This window comes from Melanaphis sacchari, unplaced genomic scaffold (assembly GCF_002803265.2).
Source record: "Melanaphis sacchari strain LSU unplaced genomic scaffold, SCAv2.0 Contig31_pilon_pilon, whole genome shotgun sequence".
NCBI classification, from domain to species: domain Eukaryota; kingdom Metazoa; phylum Arthropoda; class Insecta; order Hemiptera; family Aphididae; genus Melanaphis; species Melanaphis sacchari.
This window is the reverse complement of record NW_020271193.1, coordinates 4,444,502-4,471,977: the sequence shown is the minus strand read 5'-3', so window position 1 is coordinate 4,471,977 and position 27,476 is coordinate 4,444,502. Positions and strand designations below refer to the sequence as shown.

At 25.8% G+C, this 27,476-nt stretch overlaps 6 protein-coding genes across 9 annotated transcripts in view; 3 read left to right on the top strand and 3 right to left on the bottom strand.

The window, feature by feature from the left end:
- LOC112596463 overlaps nucleotides 1–753 on the bottom strand; it is a 43,500-nt gene extending 42,747 nt beyond the window's left edge. For 2 of the 3 annotated variants that reach the window (XM_025342152.1, XM_025342156.1), the window contains exon 1: nucleotides 71–753. In XM_025342152.1, coding sequence (XP_025197937.1) covers nucleotides 71–192 — 122 coding nt within the window. In that variant the 5' untranslated portion in view covers nucleotides 193–753. The remainder of the gene's footprint in view (nucleotides 1–70) is intronic. The other variant, XM_025342154.1, reaches the window with a different exon arrangement.
- A 2,879-nt stretch (nucleotides 754–3,632) lies between these two features.
- Nucleotides 3,633–14,043, top strand: LOC112596381 (DNA topoisomerase 2-binding protein 1-A). Its single transcript, XM_025342036.1, has 26 exons — nucleotides 3,633–3,854; nucleotides 3,930–4,084; nucleotides 4,618–4,750; nucleotides 4,809–4,916; nucleotides 4,979–5,180; nucleotides 5,291–5,512; nucleotides 5,581–5,736; nucleotides 5,835–5,926; nucleotides 5,994–6,157; nucleotides 6,747–6,879; nucleotides 7,740–7,866; nucleotides 8,070–8,168; nucleotides 8,271–8,461; nucleotides 8,644–8,807; nucleotides 8,880–9,082; nucleotides 9,158–9,560; nucleotides 10,733–10,802; nucleotides 10,862–10,942; nucleotides 11,173–11,331; nucleotides 11,394–11,434; nucleotides 11,499–11,593; nucleotides 12,932–13,023; nucleotides 13,088–13,144; nucleotides 13,225–13,425; nucleotides 13,497–13,705; nucleotides 13,769–14,043. The coding sequence occupies exons 1-26, from the start codon at nucleotides 3,753–3,755 to the stop codon at nucleotides 13,974–13,976; spliced, it is 3,867 nt and encodes a 1,288-aa protein (XP_025197821.1). The 5' UTR covers nucleotides 3,633–3,752; the 3' UTR covers nucleotides 13,977–14,043.
- Nucleotides 14,044–14,764: 721 nt separating this feature from the next.
- Nucleotides 14,765–17,380, top strand: LOC112596358 (protein RTF2 homolog). Its single transcript, XM_025342000.1, has 4 exons — nucleotides 14,765–14,959; nucleotides 16,145–16,324; nucleotides 16,387–16,861; nucleotides 16,933–17,380. Exons 1-4 carry the CDS (start codon nucleotides 14,891–14,893, stop codon nucleotides 17,145–17,147), a joined length of 939 nt encoding a protein of 312 aa, XP_025197785.1. The 5' UTR covers nucleotides 14,765–14,890; the 3' UTR covers nucleotides 17,148–17,380.
- A 272-nt stretch (nucleotides 17,381–17,652) lies between these two features.
- On the bottom strand, nucleotides 17,653–18,077 carry LOC112596431 (cytochrome c oxidase subunit 7C, mitochondrial-like). Its single transcript, XM_025342105.1, has one exon. The coding sequence runs from the start codon at nucleotides 17,965–17,967 to the stop codon at nucleotides 17,761–17,763; it is 207 nt and encodes a 68-aa protein (XP_025197890.1). The 5' UTR covers nucleotides 17,968–18,077; the 3' UTR covers nucleotides 17,653–17,760.
- Nucleotides 18,078–20,079: 2,002 nt separating this feature from the next.
- On the bottom strand, nucleotides 20,080–21,871 carry LOC112596429 (endolytic peptidoglycan transglycosylase RlpA-like). Its single transcript, XM_025342102.1, has 3 exons — nucleotides 21,748–21,871; nucleotides 20,816–20,986; nucleotides 20,080–20,659 (listed from the first exon to the last, which is right to left on the bottom strand). Exons 1-3 carry the CDS (start codon nucleotides 21,800–21,802, stop codon nucleotides 20,277–20,279), a joined length of 609 nt encoding a protein of 202 aa, XP_025197887.1. The 5' UTR covers nucleotides 21,803–21,871; the 3' UTR covers nucleotides 20,080–20,276.
- A 1,112-nt stretch (nucleotides 21,872–22,983) lies between these two features.
- On the top strand, nucleotides 22,984–25,836 carry LOC112596430. 2 transcript variants are annotated; one of them, XM_025342104.1, is made up of 3 exons: nucleotides 22,984–23,169; nucleotides 25,227–25,397; nucleotides 25,487–25,836. In XM_025342104.1, exons 1-3 carry the CDS (start codon nucleotides 23,163–23,165, stop codon nucleotides 25,834–25,836), a joined length of 528 nt encoding a protein of 175 aa, XP_025197889.1. In that variant the 5' UTR covers nucleotides 22,984–23,162. The 2 variants fall into 2 exon arrangements, with proteins under 2 accessions (XP_025197889.1, XP_025197888.1); XM_025342103.1 differs by lacking the exon at nucleotides 22,984–23,169 and adding an exon at nucleotides 24,110–24,233.
- Nucleotides 25,837–27,476: the final 1,640 nt, after the last annotated feature.

The following is a 27,476-nucleotide window of genomic DNA, read 5'->3' as shown; positions in this document are numbered from 1 at the left end:
ACTGCAAGTTTAACTTGAGATACATCATGCATTTTATATAGTGTAATATGTGATTCAAAAAAGCACTCACCTGTTGATCCTGCCATATACCGTATACGCGATGACGGCGACGACGGCAATCGCCACACCGGCGCTGGACGCGAACATGCATACGGACACCATGGTGAATTCGATTGCGGCCGTGATTAACATGACGGCAGAGGCGGTGACGATGGTCGTTCTTAGGATTATAGTAATTATTTTATTTACGTTTCGCGATTGTTAAGCCGATGGGTTGACGGTGTATTATAACTTATAAGTACCTATAAAGAAGTAGATCGGTATAATAATATGATATAAAAGGTAGGACGTAAAATCGCAAACGGCGGTGATGGCGGCGGCGACACTCGAGATAACCGACAATTTCGAAGATAAATAATATCAACCTAGATATACATACATAGTAGCGTGCATAGTGACAAGTATAGACTGTAGTTATAAATACAAGATTATCGAATTTGTAATAGTTTTATTTTTTTATTTTTTAACAACACATACGTAACCCGATCACAATTTATGTAGGTATAGATAATAATATAGGGTTTATTAATAATATAATTCATATGACACGTGAACTGAAATTGTGCAAAGAATCAAAAATATTTGATCCAAAGTCCGAACATGATTTTACGCGAACCGTACAGTATATTAGATTATTCTCACATATTGTTTTGAATAATTTATTATTATTATTTTTTTTTTTTTTTTTTAGAAGCGCTCGCCACTTGTTTTCATTCGCAACTGACAGTATAAGTATACATAATACCTGCAGTTGCCCTTTTTGCCCCCTACTGGCCATCATCATTATGTATGTGTATATATTATATACACATGCATTATGATTATGAATATACGCGCGCGCGCTGGCGATTGTAAAATAAACGTGTTTAGGATACCTTGAAAACAATAAAAAAAATTGACATTAATTGCTAATTAGCGCCACCACTACAGCCATTATGATGATTCACATATACATAAGCACACTTAAACTGATCGATACTGTTTCTACATTTGTATCTGTCTGAATTAGTTTTTCAACGATTAAAGTTAACAAAAAATGTTCTATATTTACTTCGTTTACGATAAGAAGAAAAAAATTAAGAGCAACTACTCTGCAAATTAATTTCCGCTGCAACTATATAGCCGTACACTTATACCGATCTACATTTATAATAATATATAAGTATAATAAGTCTGAACTCTTTTTAATAAATGCTGTTTTTCAGTTCACGATGAGATAATTAAAGTTCACTTGTAGGTATCTAAAGCGTTCTAAATCATAATATACTGTGTACTTAATAATACCTACATTAATATGCACTTTTCCCACGTATAATAAGAATAAAAGCATATAAAATTTATAATTACTTTATTATAATCCATATTAAACTACCTTGAGTTTGAATGTAAAACAGTTAAAAATATATTGTATTACTGCGAACTGTGACTAAAAATAATCCCAAACTTAACAACTTTCGATTTTTGCATTACGATATTTTATGCATTTGTCAAGACGATTTAATTTCCGTTATTTTAAAACACACATACTATACATCTATAGTACAACCTATTACCTAAAGGTAGTAAAAATATTGTATGATTAAATGATATTATTACTTATGTTTAATGAATAATGAGATTAAAAACATATTTCACGCTTCAGTATAATTTCATAACAATGACAATTTATTAGACACGTACCTATAAATATTAAAATGTGTATGAAATATAGATATCACACATGTATAAAATTTTAAACCAGTTTTATATTACATGCTCAAATATATATTATTTCATATATGTCGTAACGTTATAGGTAGATATCTACCAATTTAATATTAAATCTGCATGGAGTGGTTTTCTGGTTGTTATTGTTTTTATACTCGTTTTAAAATCTAAGTTGAAATTAAACTCGTTATGTTTTATCGTATTAGTTAAAAAAAAATAAAAATATTTTTATTATGCACTATAAAATAAACAGGAAAAGATATCCCGTATGCCGATCATGTATCTCAAATTAAGTACTATTTGATTATCAGTTTATTAGAATAGGTATTATTGAAAGTATTTCAATAGACTCATTTCATCTCATTTTATAGTCAGTTGCGTAAACAGCGTCCAGATGTAAGTTTAATCATATCATTTTTTAAATTATCCATTTGTTTTACTAAACATATATGTATAAGGAAATGACACTGACAGATTATTAAACATTGTAAAACAATACGTAATATACAGTAAATCTTACATAACATAATATTCACCGAAAACTATTTTAAGTATATGACTTGCATGTATAGTTTGTGTATTAGCATTAATTATTAAATATAATATAATATTTTTAATCTTACCCGTGTGGCAAGGTGCCGGGGTAGGAAAAATCACAATACCAAGCTAGGTAAACTATATACTATTAAAGTACACTTTAGGTCTCATATCATATGCACAGATATTACCTATATATCTTTCTTACAATATTGAGTGTTGGCATTTGAGAATCTATAGCAGGGTGTAGTGAGGCGTATAGTCTAAATAATGTATACTTATATATAGGTGCATTTTACACTACTATTGTCTATTACCAGTCATAAACAGTTACCTATTGGTTGAATTAAATTGATGCTGCGCTAATAATCCCTTATCAATGTCCAATATACAGAGAAAGAAATAGAATAAGACTGAACTGCTATCAGGGACTATATAGTCTCCGCTTACTACTGTACCTATCCCCGATAAGTTTTTAAGGTATTCATAAAGCATCCATCTTGTTAAGTTTAAATTTAATTGATGTATTAAATACTACGATGGTATCTTATTTTACAGGACTATTAGGTATATTATTTACAAAAATAATGGACATTCAAAAAATCTCCATGATATGGTAAAACATTATAGGTACTACAATGTAAATTCGATGTTTTTATATAAATAATGTATTAAAGTTTAACCGTATGTGTTATTTTTTTATTTAACACAATTATGTAAAATTTTAAGTATAACTATTAAAAGTTGTTATTAGGAAGTAAGTATACTTACTTATTAACACAGACAATTTGTATTTTCATGAAGTACCTAATTATAAAATCACACAACTGTACGAACTGCAGAACGCTAATCATAGTTGATAATTCTTTACATTGTGTTTTGAATGAAATATGTTGATAGAGAAAAAATTAGAAAACGATTAACTCACATCGCAGGTGATGTCAAATACTATAGTATTTGGTGAAAATTAAACTTCATCAACAGATATCAGAAATAGTACCAGTAGTAATAGTACAACCAATACAGTAACAACCTTGAAGGTGGTCGTAAACTATGATTGAAGTTAAATTTTTAACAGAAATTAACATGAGCACATAACGTTAACAATTTTATTAGCGTTACATAACATTTTTATTTTATAATAATAAAATAAAACGTATTCTAAGATATTTAAAAAAAAAACTTCAACCGCATTTTTTTTACTGTACAGCGGTAGTAGTATGGTAACCATGGTGAGGAGATTTTATTTTTCGAAATAATCAGAAACGTTATCACACAATACAGTATTATGATAAAAGAACTTAATCTCACTCCCGCTAAATATTATTTATTGTTCATTTAAAAAATCCGATATTTTTAAATATTGTAGTTTTGAGACAAGTATTGCCTAACAATGTGTCTCTTTAAATAGTATTTAATGTAACTGTATTATTTAAATTCATATAACAATGTGGTCATTAAAAAAAAATACCATTCAAGTGTTTTTTGTCCTTACTGAAGATAGGACAGATATTGAAAATATGTCTGAAACTATGCAGCTGGCATTGCAAGTGAGTGGTGACGTTTATATTTTTGGGGTTTACAAATCAAGAATATAAAATATTTAGATCTTATTTATATTATAGGATTGCATTAACCATGAACTTACTACTAATGTGATCACTGAGTCAGATGTTTGTAATATGAAATCATTGAAAAAAAGTCAAGTTTTTGTTTATGATAAATTTGAAGGACCTGCTTTTCGACATATTTTAATAGCTGCTAAACAAAATAAAGCTGTGTTAGTACAACATTTTGATTAATTTTTTTATATTGTAAATTAACTCATAATTATTTATAATATTAATCCTATTATGAATAAATAATTTGTTTATACTCGTTAGCCTAACCATACTTAAATGTTAAACACTGAGATTTTATTAAGACTTTGTACAGCTTTCTCTGAAAAAAAAAAAACATAATATTTATGAACAAGTATAACTTAATTAGTTTTCTGATCTATTATTTAAGTTAACATATTTAGTCTCAGATTATACAACAAACTTATACTTTTTATGTGTATTTCTTTTTATTCCAGTATACTATGTTGTGTAATAAAAATTATTCTTTGATTGAATTTGTGTTATTTAAAAATAATTTTAACATTAATATTTTTGTTTATAATTCTTTTAATGTGTTCCTTAATAATTTAATAATTTAATGTATTTTAGAATATAATAATTTATTATAACTTGTAAAATATTACATTTTAAGCATAAGAAAAACTTCCATTATCTTTATGTTTTAATTTTATTACTATTATTTTTTTTCCAGAATTGTTAGTCCAATATGCTTAAGAACATGTTTTATTGAAGCAATTTCCATACCAGAAAATAATTCACCAATATATACGATGGCAATGCGAGACGTTGTACTTAGTATTTCAAATCTAAGTCCTAAAGAAAAAGTAAACAATCATTATTGTGCTTTCCTTTATTTAAATTAATAATTATTACAATGTTTAGGAAAGAGTAAAGGAAAAAGTTGAATATATGGGTGGAATTTTCTCTCATAATTTACGAGACAGTACTACTCATTTAATGGTTGGAAAAGCAGGATCTCAAAAACATATTGTAAGTAAACAATAATAATATGACATATTTGTATTCATTTAATATGGTATGATTTTGTCTAGAAAGCTATTGAAAATGGAATAAATATTATGACTGAAGAATGGGTTGATGCTGTTTGGGAAGAAAGTTTAATATGTAACGTAGTAGCCACAGAAACTAAGTTTGATAAATACAAATGTCCTCCATTTTATAAACTTGAAATAACTACTTCTGGATTAGAAGGAAAAGATAGAGAAAAAATTATTTCTCTAATTAATGCAAATGGTAATAATAATAACATTATTTAAATTATCAAGAAATTCCTTTAAGCTATCAACAATTTGTTTAATACACATTTGAGTTATCCCATGTTCATAGATTTTTTTTACATTTAGGTGGCAAATATACCCCTCAAATGAAGAAAGATGAAACTAACATATTGATCATAATGAAACCAACAGGCCAAAAGTATACTTATGCACAACAATGGGGTTTATTTTGTTTAAAGCCATCTTGGATTTATGACAGTGTTGTAAAGGGTTACATAGCTGATACTCAAGACTATATTGTCAAAAATACAATGCTAAGTTCAACTCCTGCCTCATCAAATGTTAAACGTATGACCTAAAATAAGTTAAACTGTTGTGATATCATTTATAATTCTTACATTTATATGTTTTTTTAGCTAACTTTTCTCAAAATGACATAAGTGAAATTGTTGCTGAACCAAAATCTACAGTTGAAGAAACAATAAATAACAGTGAATTGCTAAAGCGCCAAAAAATTAATAATCATGGATCACAAGAGAATTGTACTACTCCAAAAAAAAATAATGGGCAATGTAAGTATATTATTTTATTTTATTATTTTTAATGAGTAATCAGTACATCAAATTGTTGTTTTTCTAAAATTCAAAACTATGCATAAATCATATTATAGATCACTCAAAACAAATAAATTATAAAGATATTTTAAATGATTTAAGTTTGGCAGAAGTTAAAAAAGCAGGCACAATTTTGGATGGTTGTAAAGTAAGTTTATAAAAATGCTCTTTAGATAATTTATACTTAGTTAAAAATTAATTTTTTTATGTATTAGATTTATTTTAGTGGATTTAGTTTAAGCGAAGAAGAAAAATTAAAACGTATTGTAATTTCTACTGGCGGAATTAGATATACAGAGCTAAATGCATCTATAACCCATATTTTAGTTGGTGATTTTTCTGCATCACTTGCAAAATTATTACACTCTATTCAAGAAAAGTAAATATACCTTTTGTGCTTAATGCAATAATTACTTATAATTAAGAAAACACTGCATACCCACTAAATAATTATTTAAAATTATCTGTAGGAAAAAAACTAGTGTGGCTATAACTCTTGTTATAAAAAACTATATTTTCATCAAAACAGAAAAAAAACTAGGTCTACCAAATTGTTTTTATATTTTATTTCTTGATATCATTTATATATAAAAAATTATTATAGTTTTAAAATGAATTGTGTTTATAATTTATTAACTTAAATAATTATTTAAGTTAAAGGAGTATTAAAAAAAAACAAAATCAACATTGTAATCCATGTTTGTTTATCATTTTAGTATTAAAAATTCAATAAAAAAGTCTTCTTGGTTCTTTCCTTAATGAAATTGATTTTCAATATAATTTTGTAATCATTCAATAAATAGCTATTGTAAATGGGTGAAATCAATCATAAGTTTCCTATTTATTCTTATAATTACCTATATCTAAACTTTTAAAAGTGTGGTGTCTTCTTAATAAACACTATTAAAATTTAAAAACCTTATATTTTAGTATTGTAATTTAAAATGCATATTATATTATATTTTAAGGCCTCATGTAGTGAATTTTAATTGGTTACTTGAAAGTATAAATTTAAAATGTACTGCTCCAGAAGAACAGTTCTTAGCTATGGATTCATCTCATTCATTTACACCAGAATCTCCATCTCCTCTCAGTAAAAAGGTATTATTTTAACTCATACTTACAATATTTACAGACAAATCAACTAATATACTCATTATACACAAAAAAAAGATACTTATATAATTTCAAGTGAAGTGGAATCATTATGTTAATTCTGCTATTATTATTTTTTTAAATTAGTTTTTTATTGTATTATAATTCAAATCTTTTTAATAAATTATCATTGGGACCTGGAATTATATGCACTAAAAATGTATTAAATATACATGCATTTATGTACTGATTATCATTCAAATATGCACTTTAAATATACAAAAATATGCGAAAAAATTGATTAAAAAATGTCTTTTATTTTCATTAAGTATAAATAAATAAAATCGAATGAAAATTATGCACACACGGGTCATGATGAATGTATGATTCACTAAAATCTACTCAATAACAGATTACTACTTTTCCCTATAGGTGTTAGATAAGATAAGAAAATTATTTTGTCAAATTACATGGACTATAAATATAACTATAAATACATTATTTTAATTTAAATAAGCAAAATATTACATATTTGCATTTAAAAACCAATGAAAAAATCCTAAAATACAGAAATATACAGTACATGTCAAAAAATGACAAAATATGCAAAATAAAATTTTATATTTAAAATCTATTGACTACAAATCAAGCTTGTAGCTTACCTAGCTATTTTTTGGACTCTCCAGGAAAAACATTCAAATGCATATAAATCTGGGCCCTAATTATCATATATAAATGTATTACTCACCTCAAAATGTATCTAAAGTGATCTAAAATATTTCAGTAACTTATTATATAGATACTAGTTTTGGCTAGTTTTTTGATAATGTTACAAATTATATGTATAATTCATAATTATTTTTTAGGGATTGTACATGATGAAAAATTCTACACTTTCTCAACCAAAAGTTGTAGATAAACCTAAACTACTAACTTCAGCTGTAACCAGTAATCCGCCATTGGATAATTTTATTGATCAATATTTAAATGTTGGTTAGTATATCATATGGTTTAATATTTTTCAATTTATATGCTAACATTTTAATTGTATTTATTTATTTTAATAAAAATTATTTAATCAAATGTACTAGAAATTAAATTTCAACACTTGAATGTTTTTCAATTATTAAATATTTTACATGCATTCTATCAATAAAATAAATATATAATAATTATTATATTATTATAATTTTTAGAAAACACTAATTTTAATGATACTCAAAGCGAAAAATCTTCTTGTACAACACAAGATACTATGTCCACTCAAGACAGTAAACTTGAATCTGTATTAGAAGGTTGTATTATTATTACTATTAATAACTACTAACTTCAATATAAAATAATGTTTATGTTATATGTTTATGTTATATGCTTATTTATTTTTTTTTTTTTTATAGGATTAACTATCCTTCTGCATGATTTGGATTCTCATCAATTGCCATCCATAAAAAGTAAAATAATATCTATGGGCGGTGTAGCAGTTAATACACGTAGTTATCGAGGAAAAATTAATTATGTTGTTGTTCCTATTGTATTCAATGAAAAATCTTTAAGTATTAAAGCCACCATAGTTAGTTGTCTTTGGATAGTAAGTTTATTATCAACTATATTTATGTATCATACTAAAATGAGACAATATTTAGTCTGAGCACTATATCTTGAACCTAAATGTATTCTGGTGCAGATAAAATTTAATGTATCTATAAATATTAAACTTTTATAAAATTATAATTTATTATAATTAATTATTTTTCTTGTTGTTATTATTAGGAAGATTGTTATAATAATGTTGAACAAATTCCTGTTGAATATTATCATAAACCAGTAAATTTTAGTGGGTCTACTCCTCTAAAAAACTGCGTAATTAGCATTACCAATTATACAGGATCTGAACGGTATTTTTTAAAAGAAGTTTCACTACTTCTTGGAGCAAAGTAAAAATATTATAATTTATAATTCAATTATTTGTAATCTTAAATTAATTTCAACACATACTCATATTTTAGTTTTCAAGATGCATTGTCAAGAAAATCAAAACCAGATGAGAACATTATGATGACAACTCATCTTATTTGTTCTACACCAGAAGGGCCTAAATATGAAGCTTCAGTAAAATGGGGCGTACCAGTTGTATCTAAAGAATGGCTACTTAAATGTGTTTCATGCAAACATCGTTTACCAGAAAATAAATTTCCAATTGTTTCCAATGGTATGTATTAGTTTAATTATTTAAATTTTAATATTATTTCAAAAATATTAATTAAAATGATTAAATTTCTATTAGCTAATAAATCTTCATCGCTGGATTCTACAGTTACTCCATCTTCTAAAGTTAAAAATGATAATCATAATGATAGCTCTTCATCATTTACTCAAAAATTAACAATACTTGCATTACAAGAAAATGATGTTGATTCTGAATTAGCTGTACCACTTAAAGATACTGAGGATGATATTGAACCACCTCTAAAAAAAAAATGTTCAATGGAAATTATGATTCCTACCTCTCAAGTTTTAGATTCGCCTTCAAACAAATTTAAGCCAGCAATAACTCGTTTAAAATCAAGTTGTTCCACGCCAGTTGCTTCAAATAGTTTCATTGAGAATTTAAAAACTCCAGATACTCCATATGGACAAATATTTTATAATGACCCTGTTACACCAGAAACAAAAAAAAAATGGAAAAAGTATGTACCTAACTATTATTAAAAGTACTCTTTCTAATAAAGTTGATTGTTACTTTATCAACTAATTATGTAAAATATGTTTTAAATAATCATTTTAATATTAATACTAACTAAAACTACTAACTTTAATTAATAAATTTACATCTATTTAAAATTAAATTATATAATGACGGTGATTGATTATTAGATTATTAACTGGATGTCCACATGAATTGTTTGTAAAATTCATTCTGCATGGTTACCGTTCTATAGTCCTAGTAAAGACAAAATATGTATCCACTAATTTATAAGATGGCATTCATTATGTTGTAACTTGTAGATTACAAGCTATATTTTATTTATATAGTTTAGCTTCCCAAAAATTTCAATAACCCTCCCCTTCTCCACAAAAAAAAAAATATTGAATCTATTTTAAATGTTATTATTACTGGTATTAATGATTTGATTATTCTAACTCCCCCACTATAAATTCAACCAAATGTCCATCTATAAGAACAATGCAATTGTATTTTCTTATATAATGTATGTAAATGGGTGTCTTATCTAAACTTGTGTGGTTTTTTCCACACAAAATGGTTTTCTAGTAAATATTGTTATTGTATATCATTTTTGTATTTAATGTGATGGCTACTAAAAAACGGAACACAAGACTATCTGTTGAATGTTAATATATGTCTACCTTTTATTTAGTGATCACTTGTAATAGGTTATATTTTAAAGAATATAAAGACTAATCTAAATTACTTATTGTAAAAACTATGAAAATTTCATAAAAATTATATGCAACCCCCTGTAATTTTCTTAACAATATTTGATAGTTATAATATATCAGCATAATAATATACCTTTATGTCCGAGAACTAGTAGCTGTGGCCGTTACTTACTCTCAGTCGCATTCTGCGACTGGCAACAATCAACGCGCCATACCAAGCCACTGTATATATTTTGTAATTATCAATTTTGTGATTTATAGTTTATGACATAGAAATAACATGTTTTTACTTTATATAATATTTCTCTTTTTATGGCATGATATTAATGAAGTTCTACTATTTATTTTGATTAAATATAAAGTATTTGTTATCTAATTTTACTAGTTAAATTCTGTTGAAAATTAATGCAATAATATATTTTAGTTATTTACAATAATTATATATTTTGATTTTTTTCAGATGGGTAGACACTTTTCCAGATAGTTCTGATGAACTATCACAACCCAAGTTAAAAAATCGAAATAGCACAGTAAGTTTTTTTTAAGTTTTTTATTTTTTTTATTTTAAATGTTTTACGTTTTTTATTAGCCATTAACCGAGCTTAAGCGCCAATTATGGAATAAATCTTTACATCCACAATATCCACATGCTAATACTAGTCAACAAAAAGTAATTATTTATGATATAATTTTTAATGTAAACCCATAGAATTAAATATATAAATATTTATTAATAATTATATAATAATTAATATTTTTATAATTTTATAGGTTAATTACTTTTAATAAAATATTATAATAAATGCAAAAATTGCCAAGTATAATTCTAAAACAGTACAATTTCAAAAACCATTTATGTAATTTATTTAAATATAATTTTATAATTGTTTTCATGTTTAGGAAACAAATGACATAAGTTCAATAAACACTAATTCAAATGATACATTGAAAAGTTTAAGTTTGTCATACCATTCTCCAAGTATGTCAAAGAGCTTGCATAACACATCACAAATATCAAAAGTTCAAAATAATAAATCTAATACTGTATCACCAAATATTGTGAGAAAATAATAAAATTTACTTATTTTAACAGTATTAATTAAATAATTTATAATTTTTAGGATATTAAACAACAATCATTAGATAAACAAGAATTTAGGAGGTTTGTCATTAATTTTTAACTATAACATTTTATTATTTTTTAAATTGTTTTTTACGTATTTTAGAACAATAGAAGAACTCCAACAAGATCTATGTGCATCAAGAGAACCAGAAATTCCTCTTTCCCGATCAGATTCTGAAAGTCAAGATGATTATGCAAGTAAGTGCTTAATTTAAAATTTTTATACAGTGATCAAAATAACATAAAAAAAAATATATATAGCATATAAATGTGTTAGTTTCTATAATATTTCAAGAATTTATTTAAATTAATTGATACTTAATTTTAAATTTTTATCGGTAGGTACTCCATAATCTTTTATAGTACTTATCACAGTTATTAAATAAATAAATAACTATGAAAACCTAATTTAGTAAACCAGACTAGATTACTTTTAATAATCTTGAATTTTAACTATTTATTTAATTTATTCATATGTCACGTGAACAGCAAATTAAAAATTATAATAACAGTAGTGATAAAAAAATAAACTAAATATTTTACACAATGAATGAAATAATGTCTGTATAAATTATAAATTAATGTAAAAATTGATTTTAACCATTTGATTGCTTCAAATAAAATCCAGTTATAATCTTCTCTAAGTTTTCTTTAAAATTTCTCTTGAGGTATTCTTGTAAAATGTATACTTTATTCTAGATAGAGTGACCGCACAGCCTCATCTTGGATTAAAAACATTGTCCAATTAATTTATGATATGTCCACATTTTTGCCATATTAATTAAATTTTAATATTTCTATTTCTATATAAATTCAGTGTAAAGTTGACCTTACCTTCCAGAGAAATTGTGATCAGGAATTAAACTTATGGGATCCTCAAGAAAAAATAAATGTCCTAGGCTTAGACAATTCCCATTTTTCTTTTCCGCTACTTGCACATTATTGAGTGCTACAGCAGTTTTCAAGGTATATACTTATGTGAGTCACAACTGAATTTGTAGTAATCATAAATCAATAATGTGGAGTTATTATGTTTAATCCATTATCTGAGTAATGCATTTCATATCAACACTTGTAAAGAGGCAATGTTACTGAGAATGGTAATCATTTGATAGAGGTATATTTAATCATTGTTATGAAGATACGTTTCCTTTGATTGAGACAAATATCAACTTTTTTAACATGAGCCCAATTTAACCAAACTAGTGTACACTATTTGCCAATCAATAGCAAAAAGTTGCAATTTTTGAGTTTATGCCATAAGGTGTTAAACTATAACTATATTGCTATGGAGATGATCTTTATAATTACATTAATTGAGTGTTTTTCTATTAGAATGTCTAATCTAAAATAACACATTTGCTTAGAACAATATGAATGCTTTAAAATGTTAATAATATATCATATGCAGGCCTACATTGAAATTTACAATGTCTGTAAGCAAGAAATTGTTTAGTATTCCTATTTTACTTGCCCTTTATAAAATTTTTTTTTTTTTTTAATTTTTCAATAATTAATAAATGTTTATTTTTTCAGGAAATTCTCTATTTAAAGAAAGAGTTGTAGAATCATCTCAACAATGTTCTGTTGGATGGGAAGATCCAACTGAACAACAAGAAAAAGCCAGAGTAAGTTAATTAATTAATGCATACACGTCATACAAATATTTATAAAATATTTCATACATTTCAGCTAAAAAGACTGTCCGAATGCAATAAAAAGTTTATATTAACCAGCGTGAATAGTAATGTAATCAAATATTTATTTTTTTATTTTCAATATTTTAAAGTTAATTAAAAAAGTTATAAAATATTAATTTGTTTCGATAGGAGCGACAAAAGTATGAAAATGCTATTGAAAAACTTGGTGCTCAAGTATTGCGAAGTGCAATTTTTTGTGAAGATGTTACTCATGTTCTTATGCACCAACCCAGTAGAAGTGAAAAATATTTATGTTCACTCGCTTCTGGAAAATGGATATTACATCCGAGCTATATTGATGATTGTTTAAAGGAAAATTGTTTTCTGTCAGTAAGTACAATTTAAATCTTTTAAATATAGCTGAATAAATTATATGTATTTTAATTTGTTTATTTTTGTAGGAAGATAAATATGAATGGGGAAATCCTTTATCTGACTTAACTTTATCAACACCATTACACGGAGCAGGTTATCGATGGCGTTCTAAAATTCGTTCTGGTAAAGCCGCAGCATTCAGTGGTATGAAAGCTGTTTTAATGACTTCTGAAAATAGATATCAAGCTTTAACGCGTCTTATACAAGCAGGTGGTGGAACGATATTGGATAAAAAGTTAGTTACTAACTATTAACTTATGGTTACATTTTTTGTTTGATAACTTTTATTTTTATTTAGAGAACTATTGCAGTCTACTCATTGTATTGTTGACCAAGGGTTTGGGAATATTCCTGTTCCTTTAAATGAAATTGCTGTCAAGGGTATATTACTATTACCAGCTCCATTTTTGGCTGATTTTCTTATTAAAGATCCATCACCAGATCCTAAAAAATGTCTAATACCTGAGTACCAAGCTTTCTACAATAGATTAGCACCCAGTACGTAACATAATAATGTGATTGTTAAATATATAATAACTTTGTTATTTTTTATCTATATCAGACATACATTATTATATTTTTTATAAATACTATTATTTGTAATTTTTTAATCAAATATAATGTATAAACTGTATACTTCCATAATTCCATTTAATGATGTTTTGTACTTTATGATATAATCAAATATTTTAAATCAATATATACATATAAATTATGTAAATATACTAGATTGGTTGAAATATTCATAATAATAAAAAAAGCTAATTTAAATTTAATCAATTAAAAGTAGCTCAAGTAAAATACTATGATAGTCTATCGGATATCTAGAATGTAGTGTCTATAAATTTGGTAAGAATTAATTGTTAAGTATATATATATATATTACTATAAAATTGTGTTAATTTCACTATTTTAGTAGCCAAACAAAAAAAATAAGGACATAAATGATTTAGGTATATAATTTATAAAATATAGTCTATAAATCTGTAAAATATTCAAGTAAACAATAATACCAAAATTGTTTCACAAATTAAGTATGTCTTTAGTAAACATAATTATTTACCTACTAAAATCACAAAAACCAAGATTTAAGCAAAAAAAAAGTTGTTTAAGGATTCTAGAATCTTTGGCATTTATGAGTTTTACGAATATTATGCATTTATGCTCGAAATATTTTCTTGTACGATATCATTATATTATTTTGATATCAAGTCATTATCATTACTGAGACCAATCAGGGAGCAGGACGTGAAAACATTAGACTATGTTTATTTTATGATAACTGATAAGTGATAGTATAGATTATGGAATATTAACATAGTTTTTGTGTTTCGTTTCCGACTCGGACGTTTAAATATTAATTAACAACTGCAAGTAATAGTGTATTTTCCTGTCCCAAGAAGAATTATAATCGTTTGCGATGGGATGCGACGGTGGAACTATACCCAAGAGGGACGAACTAGTACGGACCAAAAAGAAACCCGAACAGGTATGTACTGTATTTCATCAAGTATTAATCCATAGCCGATGTTTATGTAAAACCATTGATTTTATATGGTAACAAATGATTTAATGGTTATACACAAGGGTTATGATTACCAAACGTCAGTGCTATTCCAGTAGAATCATTAAAAGTTCTTGTAACCAACAATGTTAATTCTCCACTCATAAGTTATAGTAGTATTGTGTAGTATATTCAAGTCACAAATACTATTGTAATAGTGCATATAAATAAGTTTACTAAAATATATCAATTTGAATCATATCTAACAAATTAGGACCACAGAATACGATTAAAAATTCAAATTTCTGGAATTAGTGTACTGTTGCGTTCTGTGCATCAATTTACTGTGACATCTTAGGCCAATATGGTTGGGCAGGAATCTAGATTAGGAGAGAACAGGTTTTAGAAAAACACACAGGAACAATGAAATTTATACTGCATAGAAATTTGGTAATATTTAATGAGCCATTTAGTTTAGACTAGTAAAAAAGTAATAAAATAAAAGTCAATACTTAAATATTAATTTTTTGTGGTTCAATAATGTATAGCAATGTGTGTCCAATTAATAAACAATTTTACCAATTTCATTATATATTTATGAAACGTAAATTAATTAATTTTTTCATATTTAATCTGGGACTCTTAACTAGTGGTTTATGAACAAGTAGTAAGTCAAAGAATTGGCTCAGAATTATAAAATTTATGACATTGAATTTTGCGTACGATATCAAATACCTTTACACAAGCTGAAAAGTTGATATATTTTATTTGATTTGCCACTAAATATCTTTGAAAGTCTAAATATTCTTCATTAATAAAAAATAGATCGTGAAAAAAATAGGAAGACAATAACGATAAATGATAATCCTTTTTCCAAGATGGTTTCAGATTTCATGCAAACAATATAACCATACAATTAAAATAACAATAGGTATCACACTGAAGTTTAAATTAACATAAAATTATTAAATAATAGTAAACACAAAAAATAATCAGAGTTTCAGGCTATAATTTATTTATTATTGAAGTTCATGTCCCAAAAAAAGGTAAAAACCCTTAAATCAAAATCTTATGTAATAAATTAGTAGATACAGTGAAATACTTTTTTTTTTTTAATTATAATTGTACTATTTGAATTATATTTTTGTTAATTTGCTATTGAAATTTTAGAAAGACAAATCATCTATGCAGTTGTACCGTTGGCGTAACTGTCACTTGACTCAAGGGCCACTTCGACCACCAATAGTCGCTTGTGGCATGGGTCTTTTGTACAATAAAGAATCAGTTTTACAGTATTTAGTTAATAAAACTCCATTTCCTGAAGCTTCAGCGCACATCAAGAGTTTAAAAGTATGTTGGTTTATCTATCGTTTAATGTTTAATAATTTAAATTGTATTAATATTTTTTGTAGGACATTAAAGCTTTGAGATTGACTCCCAATCCAGCATTCAACGGAAAAGCTCAAAGTGTAGGAGGATATATTGATAATAATTGTTCACCTTTCATATGCCCTCTAGTTGGTCTTGAAATGAATGACAGATCAAAATTCTGTTTCTTATGGAAGTGTGGATGTGTTATTTCTGAAAGAGGTCTTAAACTTGGTGCTGATAACAAGTGTGTTAATTGTGTAATGGAATATGAAGATGATGATATTGTTGTATTGAATCCAACCGAAGAAGATATAGCGTTAATGAAAACTAAGTTGGCTAAACGCAAAGATAAGATTAAGAGTAAAAAAAATAAAGTCAAACAAGAAGTTGTAGTTAAAGAAGAACCAGTTGATGAAGAAGAAAAACCAATCATTCCACCAATCTTACCTATCAAAACTGAAAATGATATTAAGAAGGAAATAAAAAAGGAACAAATAAAGAAAGAACAAATAAAAAGTATAACAATTTTTAAAAATAATTTGTATTCACTAAAATTATTAATATTAATTATATTAAATTTGATTTAGGACCAATCCCTAGTGCTGCAGGATCAAGTTCCTCCGTTACTTCTGCTAACTGCCGTAAATTAGAAGACCCTGTGTATAAAAAAGCAAAACTTACACACAGCATTTCTAAAGACCAAACTGCAACCAATGTATATAAGTCATTATTCACAAGTCACGAAGACGACAAGAATCAAACTCGAGCTCATTGGATTACGTATAATCCGTTCTATAATTAAACATGAAAGCAATGTTTTGTATTTTTATTTTTGTATAATTTTTTCCCTTTAAAAATATTTACTTCTATAATACTCCAATTGTTTATTTTAACATTTTTTTTTAATTAAATAACTCAATTTATTGGCTAAAAATAGACATTTAGAGTGAAATATGTATACCTCGTTTTTAAATTATATTACATATTATTAAAAATAAATAATGAACAATAGATAATAATAATTACACATGGTACATTAAAATTACCTTTAAAACATGGAATTATTTTCATCTGACTATTTATATGTCACCATTAAACATAAATAAATGAGGCTAATATTTTTTTGGTTATTTAAAATTGGGGTATTGAAATCATATTGTTTTATTTATTTTTTCTCATGACAATTTCATCTAATAAATAATAACTACACGAATAAAATCTTTTAATTATTTTATTAAACAAAATTATTAAGTACAATTTCCTTTGATTGATCATTATTAAAGAAATTATTACAAAATACAAACAAAACATAAAAATTACATTTTACTTAAAACTACTGACTAGTGTGTTAGCATTATTTTTATTTTTCATAAACAATCTACATTGTCAATTACATTTAGTTGTTTTTGGATCATTTATAGTGACCTGTGTTTAACAAACCGAACCATCAGGAATGGAAGTCCAAATCCGGTACTAAAAAACACAGCTAGTAGAGCTGTAAATTTATACTTGCTGTACACGTCAAACGGCAAATTAGATCCAGGTCCACCATATGCATGACTATTTCGAACTGCTGTTGTTGAAAAGTTTCTCATTAACTGAAGTCCCTTTGAGGCGATCATATTTTAGCCTAGACTTGTACTTTTAAGTGTGTAAACGTGCAGGGATGAAAGTATGAAATTTTATAGTCTGCAAGAAAACGACGATGGACTCCTCTGTGAAAATCATATTGTAGATAACAGCTGGGACCACAGTGGTACCAATGTTAAAATAATCCCTTGGGTATCCCTTTGAACCATGAATAAAATTCTCAAACAGCACCCAATAATAGCGTATGAATGACATAATTATGTATACAATGTTTACGAGATATTTAAGTGTATAAAATAATATTTTCATCTTTATTGTTATTAAGTTACTCCAAATAAATGTGAGCAACACCTAAAGTCTTGATTTGCATTGGATTAGGTTTACATTACCAATATTGTGAAGTGTTTCATCTTATTGTTTTTCCTTTGGTTAAGTATAGCACCAAAGGGCAATGGAATATTAACTTCTATACATTCACAATACTCTCTATAGCTGGTGTCATGATGCACAAATTATGATTTATTTAGTATCAAAAATCGAGTAAGTAATTTAATCTATGGACTTTAAACATTAAAATATATTAATTTATATCCATTCCAATTATCAATTTACGTTTTTATGTTAAAAATTATAATTGAAACCAAAATAATAAATGTATAAAATAAACTACCGTACTGGATATGAGATAGCCACTTAATATCGAATAAATAAAATATTATTTGATTTAAAATAAACTTGTACTTATTACAAAATGTAAAATATTGCAATTCGCAATAATAACAATTTTTATTTTATATATACCTTTATTGCCTACACAATACGCCGTTCAACGCTTTATGTTAAAAAGTAAAACTTGCCTGGCTTGGATGACATCTCTAACTAAACTTAAAATTTTGGAGTATTCTAAATTTATTTTGAAAGCTATTATGAAATATACGTTATTGAATTTGAAAATGATTCAATGTGAAACTTTAGTTACTGCTTATTACGTTAATTATTTATGTTGTTTTGAAAATGATTAGAAATGACTCATGTCAATATATAAATGAGACTAGCTGAATTACCCGTTGTTGTCGAGTTACAGTAAAATAAAAAAAAAAATATTGAATAATTATAATATATAGATGCATAAATATGAATAATAAATATAAAGTTATAATAACACGACAATAATGTTTAGGAAAAATATAAAATGGAAATTAATTTAAGTTCTTAAGTTGATATAACATTTATAAATATACACGTAACATACGGAAAAAACTGCAAATATTTCACCCAACACAAACAAATTGACAATTAAATGAACATTTTAATGTATTTGTGTATTATTATTAATTTAAAATTTATTTATAAGTTACATTCATTGCATCTTTTTTGTTTTTCGGTATTATTTGTATTTTTATTTTTTCAAAAGATCTAACTCTTTTTGGTTATGGTGTTATTATTATGATTTATGAGTTTTGCCGACAATGACAGCGTAGCAGTACTGCAGACTGCTCTAGATTTAGAAGTAGTGGCGAGGGTCAGGGGGGGGGGGGTGTAAATATATTGTGTGTGTACACGTTAGGTTACCATAACACGCGTCGCTACGCAAATACACGGAAAACTAAATATTTCCGAAAACAATTTAATTGATAAATTTTTGGAATTTTCTTATTAGATGGTTAATCTGCATACCAAGTACTTGCGTTAAAAAAAAAAAAAAAAAAAAAAAACAATGAAAATCGGTCCAGTAGAACTTCAGATATGACTTGACAAAAAATCGTTTCACATTTTAATAATAGGTATTTAAAAAACAAAGATATAGACGACCAAAGGGTTTTTTTTTTTAAACTTAATATGTATTTTAATTTCACTATTAAAACTATCTGAATAGAATATGTACAGGTTTAAAGTAATTCTGCAGTTATAACTTGTTTCACCTACTATTTTAAATGTATAATTTTAATTAGTATTCTAATATTAAATCAATATTTTTAAAGATACCTATATGTCAAATTAATATATATTTATAAATTATGGTTTATATGTGTCACGCATCACTCCTGTAAAACTCAAATATTTAAAACACATATGTGTATTCAATAAAAAATTGAATATACAAAGTTTTTATTTTGAATGAAAATATGAAATAATTACTCTATGTACTTTATATGATGATTTCCAAACAAATATTTATTTATAAATAATATGATATTATCTACAATCTATATTATAGTTACTACAGAGGGGTATTATTCAAAGGCGGAAATTGAACCAACAAATTATATATTATAATACTATTTAATTTCCACTAGCTGACCATTGTCGTTAAACTGAACTGCACTCAGATTCCAGCTTATTATTTTGGTATGCAAAACCCTACCTCAGAAAACATTTCCCTGAAACAGTTTTGTGAACAGCATTCGTGATGCATCACACACGTGTTTCCTAAATCTGGCGTGCAACCCACATAGTTTACAAGTATTAACTGACATTGTACATCGCCTCTATCATTGATGCCTATACTCGTAGCAGCCGCAAGTGACATGTCCAAAGTATGCGGGTTCGAATTATTCGTGCGATCGTTGATCTTGACCACCACGCTGGCGCCCATAATTTCCACTTTAACCATCGTGTTAAACGGCAATGTCCGGTGAGCGGCGGTCATCTCGTTTTCATCGAATACGTCACCGCTTGCAGTCGTATTGCCTCCTTTGTAAAACGCACAAACGCCTTTTTCGACTAAATTGAAAACACGACGGTATATAATATCACATTTGATATGTCATATAGCTACCTACATTATATATATATATAATAATAATATATAAAAATTACATAAGAACCAAATGAATCAATAGAATTTACAATAATTCAAAAAAAAATAAGGATAATTACAAACGTTTTCTTCATCTTCTAATTGTTCGGCACTCTCTGCTCTTTTACACACTCCCAATTCCCAACCGGGTTCCTTATAACAATAACCAGAACAACATTCATTGTGGCCTAGACACGAATTGTTTCCTAGGTGCTTGCATTCACTGAGGCCGTTGAGACCAAGAGGTTTAGCTGTAGAAACAAGAAAACATAGTATATATTGTATAATATCAGTATGACTATACAGTATACACGGATAAACTTATTAATAAACAATATTACAATATTTCTCAGTGATTGTTGACTAAAGTATAATTATTAATTAGTAACTACTGTGACCCCTAAATAATAGGGGGTTTTAAATTTATGTATATTTAAAGAACATAAACGACAAACCTTATACAGAACGTGCAAATATATCGTACATATTTTTAGTATTTTTAAATAAAAGATACATTTAAGTATCCTGTTGACTGTGTTAGATTGTTTATAAATATTATATATTGAGGTTTAGCAGAGTAATTTTTTATATAGTACACTTTATGTTTAAATTGCTTAAAAAATTGTATATAATCGGTACCTTTACCTACTTTTTAAATTAGTAATTTAATTCTAATTTAAAAAAAGGTGGATGTGAAGTTTATAAGTTCCCATGGGCTTACTTAAAAAACTAATTTATCTCCCCCCCTCTCCAACTTATTCGCCCCAAATATAAAATTTAAATTTCACCTATCAAACACTCAAATTACAACTTATTTTTGAACGATTTAAAATTGTTGTGGTGAAAACATAAATCCGTATTATCAATCGCAACCAAATTACAAAATAAGATTCGTTCCTACTTTATAGAAATTAAAAACTTGAATATGAATATGAATAACAGATAGTTTATTTTAAAGTTTTTGATCACTTTTTATTTCTATTTTTTTTTTTTTAAGTGCATGTGTACTTACTTGAAATGATGAGTATAAGAAATAACTTGGCCCAAACGACTGTGGCTTCCTTCATTTTTGCTTTAAAACGTCCACGTTCAGATAATTTTGTCAATTCAAACTGTATAATATATCATACACAGCACTACAACACAGTGAAATGAATATGTCATGAAACAAAATCAGTTTTACTCGCTATCGTTGTAATTATATGGATTACAATTATTATTATATTTGAACTCTGATAAAACCCACTTTTATCGTTGAAACGAACAATAATATATTTAATGACTTAATGTGACAAATAGGTAATAATACATTCATTTTATGACGCTTACACAATTATTCCGGTCTACCACAAACTTTGTAAACAAATACAACCAGCCGGTTATCCGTGGTGAATTATAGTAGGTATAGTCCGCCGTGGTAGGTCGCTGTCTGTTTTTAATCATGATAATGTTTTTACATAGAAAACAGAGTCCACAGCGGACCGGCGATCTATCCGCACGGACAGTCCGCTTTCTGTTTGATCGATCCTTTAGTGTTTTTAATATACTCATAGCATATAGTCACTTAATTATAACCTAATGTAGATGTGTAAATATATTTTAATAAGTAAATCGGCATCCATTTAAAATTGTATATATTATATGACATTACAATTTAATATAATTGTACTATATAATAATAAACATATAAGTCATGCTATTTTAATACTACTATAATAATATACAATATATACTACACTACTATCTTAAATTAATTAATATTAAATAGAATAAATACAATAGAGTGATAATTGTTAATATTGATAATTTAGTTGATTACATTATAATGTAATATTACGTATGATTTATATAGTGCGACATAATGGAATTTCACTTTTCAAGTTATCGCTTTGGCATCGCTAAACGGTGGTAGAGGGAAGTGGTTTTCATTTTTTTTTTCAGTCGTTTTTATTTTACAGTGCATAATTCCCTGATTGCTTGATCTTACAGGAAAACACTTCGACTCCTCAATTCCTTGATTTTAGTCCCCGTAATTCTTTTGTACGGGAGTACATACCTAAACCTGAGATTTCTAATTATCTCTTTCAAACTATCCTCGTTTGACCATATAATTTTTAACAGTTAATCAAAAAAAAAATTATAAATATTACATGTGCTTTCAATAAACAAAAAGTTTATATTTCATATCACATAATTTTTTTTTTTAGTATTTACTTCGGGAATGCAATATTCGTTATGCTATAGTAAATAATTTGTTCCGAAACTAAAAAAGTTCGATTTCTATTTTTGCAAAAAATGTTTGAGGAATCATGTACCTGATAGTGTACAAATTTACATAGCAAGATAACATGAAAAGGAGAATTGGAAGATTGAGCATGTGTCACGGGATAATTCTAATGGTCAATAACCTCAAAGAAGAAGAAGAAAATGAAGTGTTAGTACTTGGTATTAGTTAACTTTAAAAAAAGGAATTGTTTTAAAAGTAATAAAATTATGAAATATAGTATTAGCAAATATTAATTCTAAGTAAATCATTATTTTAATGAAATCACAAATATCAATAATATTATAGTAGGTATCTAATTTATTCTTATCATTATTCAAATATTTTGAAATATAATAATAAAAATACATAATAATATATTGTAGGCAGTGTTCGATTATGTGTTGAAACCCCCCAATAAATAGCATATAATATTGAAAAGCAATTGACAAATTAAATCATGTTAAGTTTTTGATATATTTTGCGAATATAATAAATATTTTGTTACTAAGTAAAAACTAAAACGAAACAAATTTGATTAATGTGGTGAGTATTTCTTTATGAAAATATATACAATTAAATCTACTAAAAAAAGTTTAATTTTTGAAAATATTATAATTCCGAAATAATTATAGTTTATCTTCATTTTAGAAATAAAAATATATTATTTTAGCCGACAACAATTTTTGCCTATCGTTGAATACATAATACAAGTATAATATCTTTTATTAGCATCCACTATCCAAAATAATAAAATACATATTTATAGAATTCTAATAATAATAATTTTTAACAAACAATAATTGATAAAACACTGTAATTTATATTCTAAATAGGTAGATATTTAAAAAAACTAAATGCACAACTGTCAAATTTTGAATTGCACACTAAGTATAAACCGCGTGAGATCCGCGAAAGAGGACTTAAATGAATATTAACATATTTATTGCGTTATTAAACGTAGCTATTATTAAACGAATTGCGCATACTATAAACAAAATTAGCTATTTAATTTATCCTTATTAAAAGACGATAGTAATTTATTATTTTATCTGACTTGATATGAAACAAAAAAAAAGTATTATCACATACATTCACTGTTTGATTCACATTGAAACAAGTTAATAATTTAACATAACACCAACGAAAAAACCATAAATGAAATTCGTGAGTAAAAAAAATGAAGAAACCTTCAGTTTTCTTGACTGTATTGATATTAATTTTCAATATTTCAGGTAAATACATTTTTATATACTACATTCATAGTATAACTAGAATAGAGGAGAGTTGCTGAAAGTATTTTGAGTTTTATGTCTTATAAAACTTAGAATTCACATCAAATATATTGCTTAAATTATTAAAGGTTTATAAATTTGTTTTAATTGAATAACCACAATTTATACAATGTACATAATAATATGGTATGAAAATTAGATTAGTTTTTTTTACTATAATATTTAAATACATGAATAGGAAATCCTGCTAAAATACCCAACTTATATACAGGGATTGTTAAAATATATACTCATGAATTCGGAAATATGTGTTATTTAAAAATTATTTGATCAATGTTTCGTAAATGTATTAATGTTTTAAAAGCAAAAATGTTTTATTAGCCATAATTATTATATCATGTCGTAAATGTACTGATAAAACATTCCCGCAGCGTCACTGTTGTTCATTAAGTTAAAGAAAAAGCATAATGATACATAGTGGCTTACACATGGGAGTTTGGTCCCCTTTTTACTCTTCAATTGAAAATTGTTGTGTATACTCCATTAATGGATACATGTGTGTAATATTATTATTCCATTGAGATATTGTAAACAAATTTTATGTTTTAAAATTTGATTTTATATTATTAAAACTCTTATTTATTGAAGTAAAAAATAGTACCAAACTCAAAGTAAATCGGTAAACCACTACAAATTCATTAGTCATAACTCATAACCTTTGAGTTAAGAGTGTTAAGACCTTGATATCGTAAGGTTTCCACTAAAAATACGCATGAGGGAAATCGCTTATCTGAGTTGTTCGACAATAAAAATCATTACTATTCACTACACATAATTCATAAATAAATAAGTAATAATCAAAAATAGTAAATAAAAATATATTATTTTAAAATACCCAGTTACAAATGCAGATTGTTATCAATTGTAGCTATCCTTTAAATTATTTTACTAAGATATAAAAAAAATTATTATATCTGTTATTATAAATTTTAGATAGAACCTGCGATGCATCAAATACTACTTTGTGTGGACATTTAGGTTACTTATGTTATAATCACGACGATTGTTGTTCTCAATATTGTTCAAAATCATTTTGGTGGTCATATGGCATTTGTGATCAAGATCAATCATCATTGGAATTTGATTTAGATTCAAACCTTACAGGTATATAATAATATACTTAATTCATTTGATCTATTTTAATTTATAACAATAATTTTATTAAAATTTGGATTTCTTTATACTATGACTAGCTCAAGAAGGAATTTGCGAATTCCACATGCAGATTGATGAAAATGACAACGATTATCTGAATGATGAATTTAGTATCATAAATGCAGCCCACAATACTTTGCCTCCATATACACTAATCAAAGTGTCATACAAAAGAAGGTCGATAGTCATCTCAATAAACGATCGCATTCCTAAAACAAATGGAACACTTTTAGATTTATCCAATGAAGCGGCTCTTAGATTACATATTAAAAATGAAGAATTTGTGCCGTGTAAAATCGAAAAAGTGATGCATCATAATCCTATTCTAAAAATGATTTTATATTCTATACCAGTATTGTTATTTTTCATAGTTATAGTTAATTTATAAAATATACTAATTTATTTATTTATTTAAGGTATTTCTTAGAATGAAAATTTGTTGAAATTAATTATTGTTTTTATTTATGTTATATACTTATTTTACATTTTATTTTTAATATTATATGCTGTTATGCGGGCTACAGAAATATTTTGCACGCTTCTACCAAATTTCTCTATTTATTTCAGTCCATTTGTATTTCACGATATCACGATAACACGATCATTTTTATTTCACAAAAAGTTGAGTAGGTACCTAAATAATTAGTAATATCAAATAAACAATTAGAGGTTTTTTTTATAAAATATTATAATATACATAGATAAAGAAAATAAAAAAATTTTATAGTAGACTTAAATTACATGATTTTTTTTTTTTTATTCAATCATTCATTGGTCATTAGTTGTCACTTGTCATTTATTACTTTATTAGTATTTATATAAATTTGTTTTACTTCAATAAAATAAGAATAATAAACAAATAGAACCATAGAACTCTGATTTTTATAAAACGATATAAATAATTATTACCTAATCTTAATCAGTTAAACACAATAAAAATATAAATTGATCCTGTGTTAATAAAGTAATATAATCTTTAATATATTAAAATAAGAAAACAGTAAAAAATTATTTCTATTGTTTAGCTTTTATTTCTGAAAACTTTTCAATAGGTAATATCATTAGTCTATCAACTAATATCTAACCCATTATAATATTATTGTAATCCAGATCCAATATTAACAACAAACGAACATACTAAAAATAAAAAAACTATTATACTACTAATAAAATCGATTTACTTACTATTAGTCAATAAATATTATTAATTATTATCAATGTTTTCCTTTATAACACAAACGCGTTTGTAGTGTTTTTTTTTACAAGTTTGTAAAGTATTTGAATTTTTAAATTATTGTGGAGAGTTACGTTTGTTATGTATCACTACGAAACACCGATGATTTATTGATATTTATTAATTATATACAACATACAATTTTCAACTTTAAGAAAATAATAACATTTTTAAACCAATTTTAATATTTTTGATTTCAAACACGAGGCCCACTGTTTAGGTTGGCTCGTCTCCCTTCCTGGGTTAATCTAACCTATATATTATTCTTAAATTACTAGTCTAAATACCCTTTAATCTTTACAAAAATGACTATGTATTAAAATAGTTATATCGGATAAACTATTAGAAAAACTTGCAATAGTAATTAATGATTTACTATACTATAGTTAAGAATAGTTTTACTTTTGAAAATATTCAACAAATGAATAATTATACTAATTAAGTTGAATAATTTTATTCCTAGGTTTAAATAGTTTTTTTTATAAATTAAAAAAAAAAACATTTACTGTATTTTAATAGTAATTTCCGTACAGTATATTTTATTATAATGTAAAGTAGCATTATATTATTATTAATGGCTTACTCAGTATTTTAGTACTATAACTTAACTTAGTTCATGAGAAGTCATTTATATAGCATAAATAATAAATATACTAGATATGTATCATAGAAAGCTATTTGCGAATTATTGAAGTTTATTATTCGTATTTCGATGACAAAATACTAATTTACCATAAAAACTTAAGTTATACAATTAAATTGTTTTATTTTTAAACAGATATTAATTTTAAGTA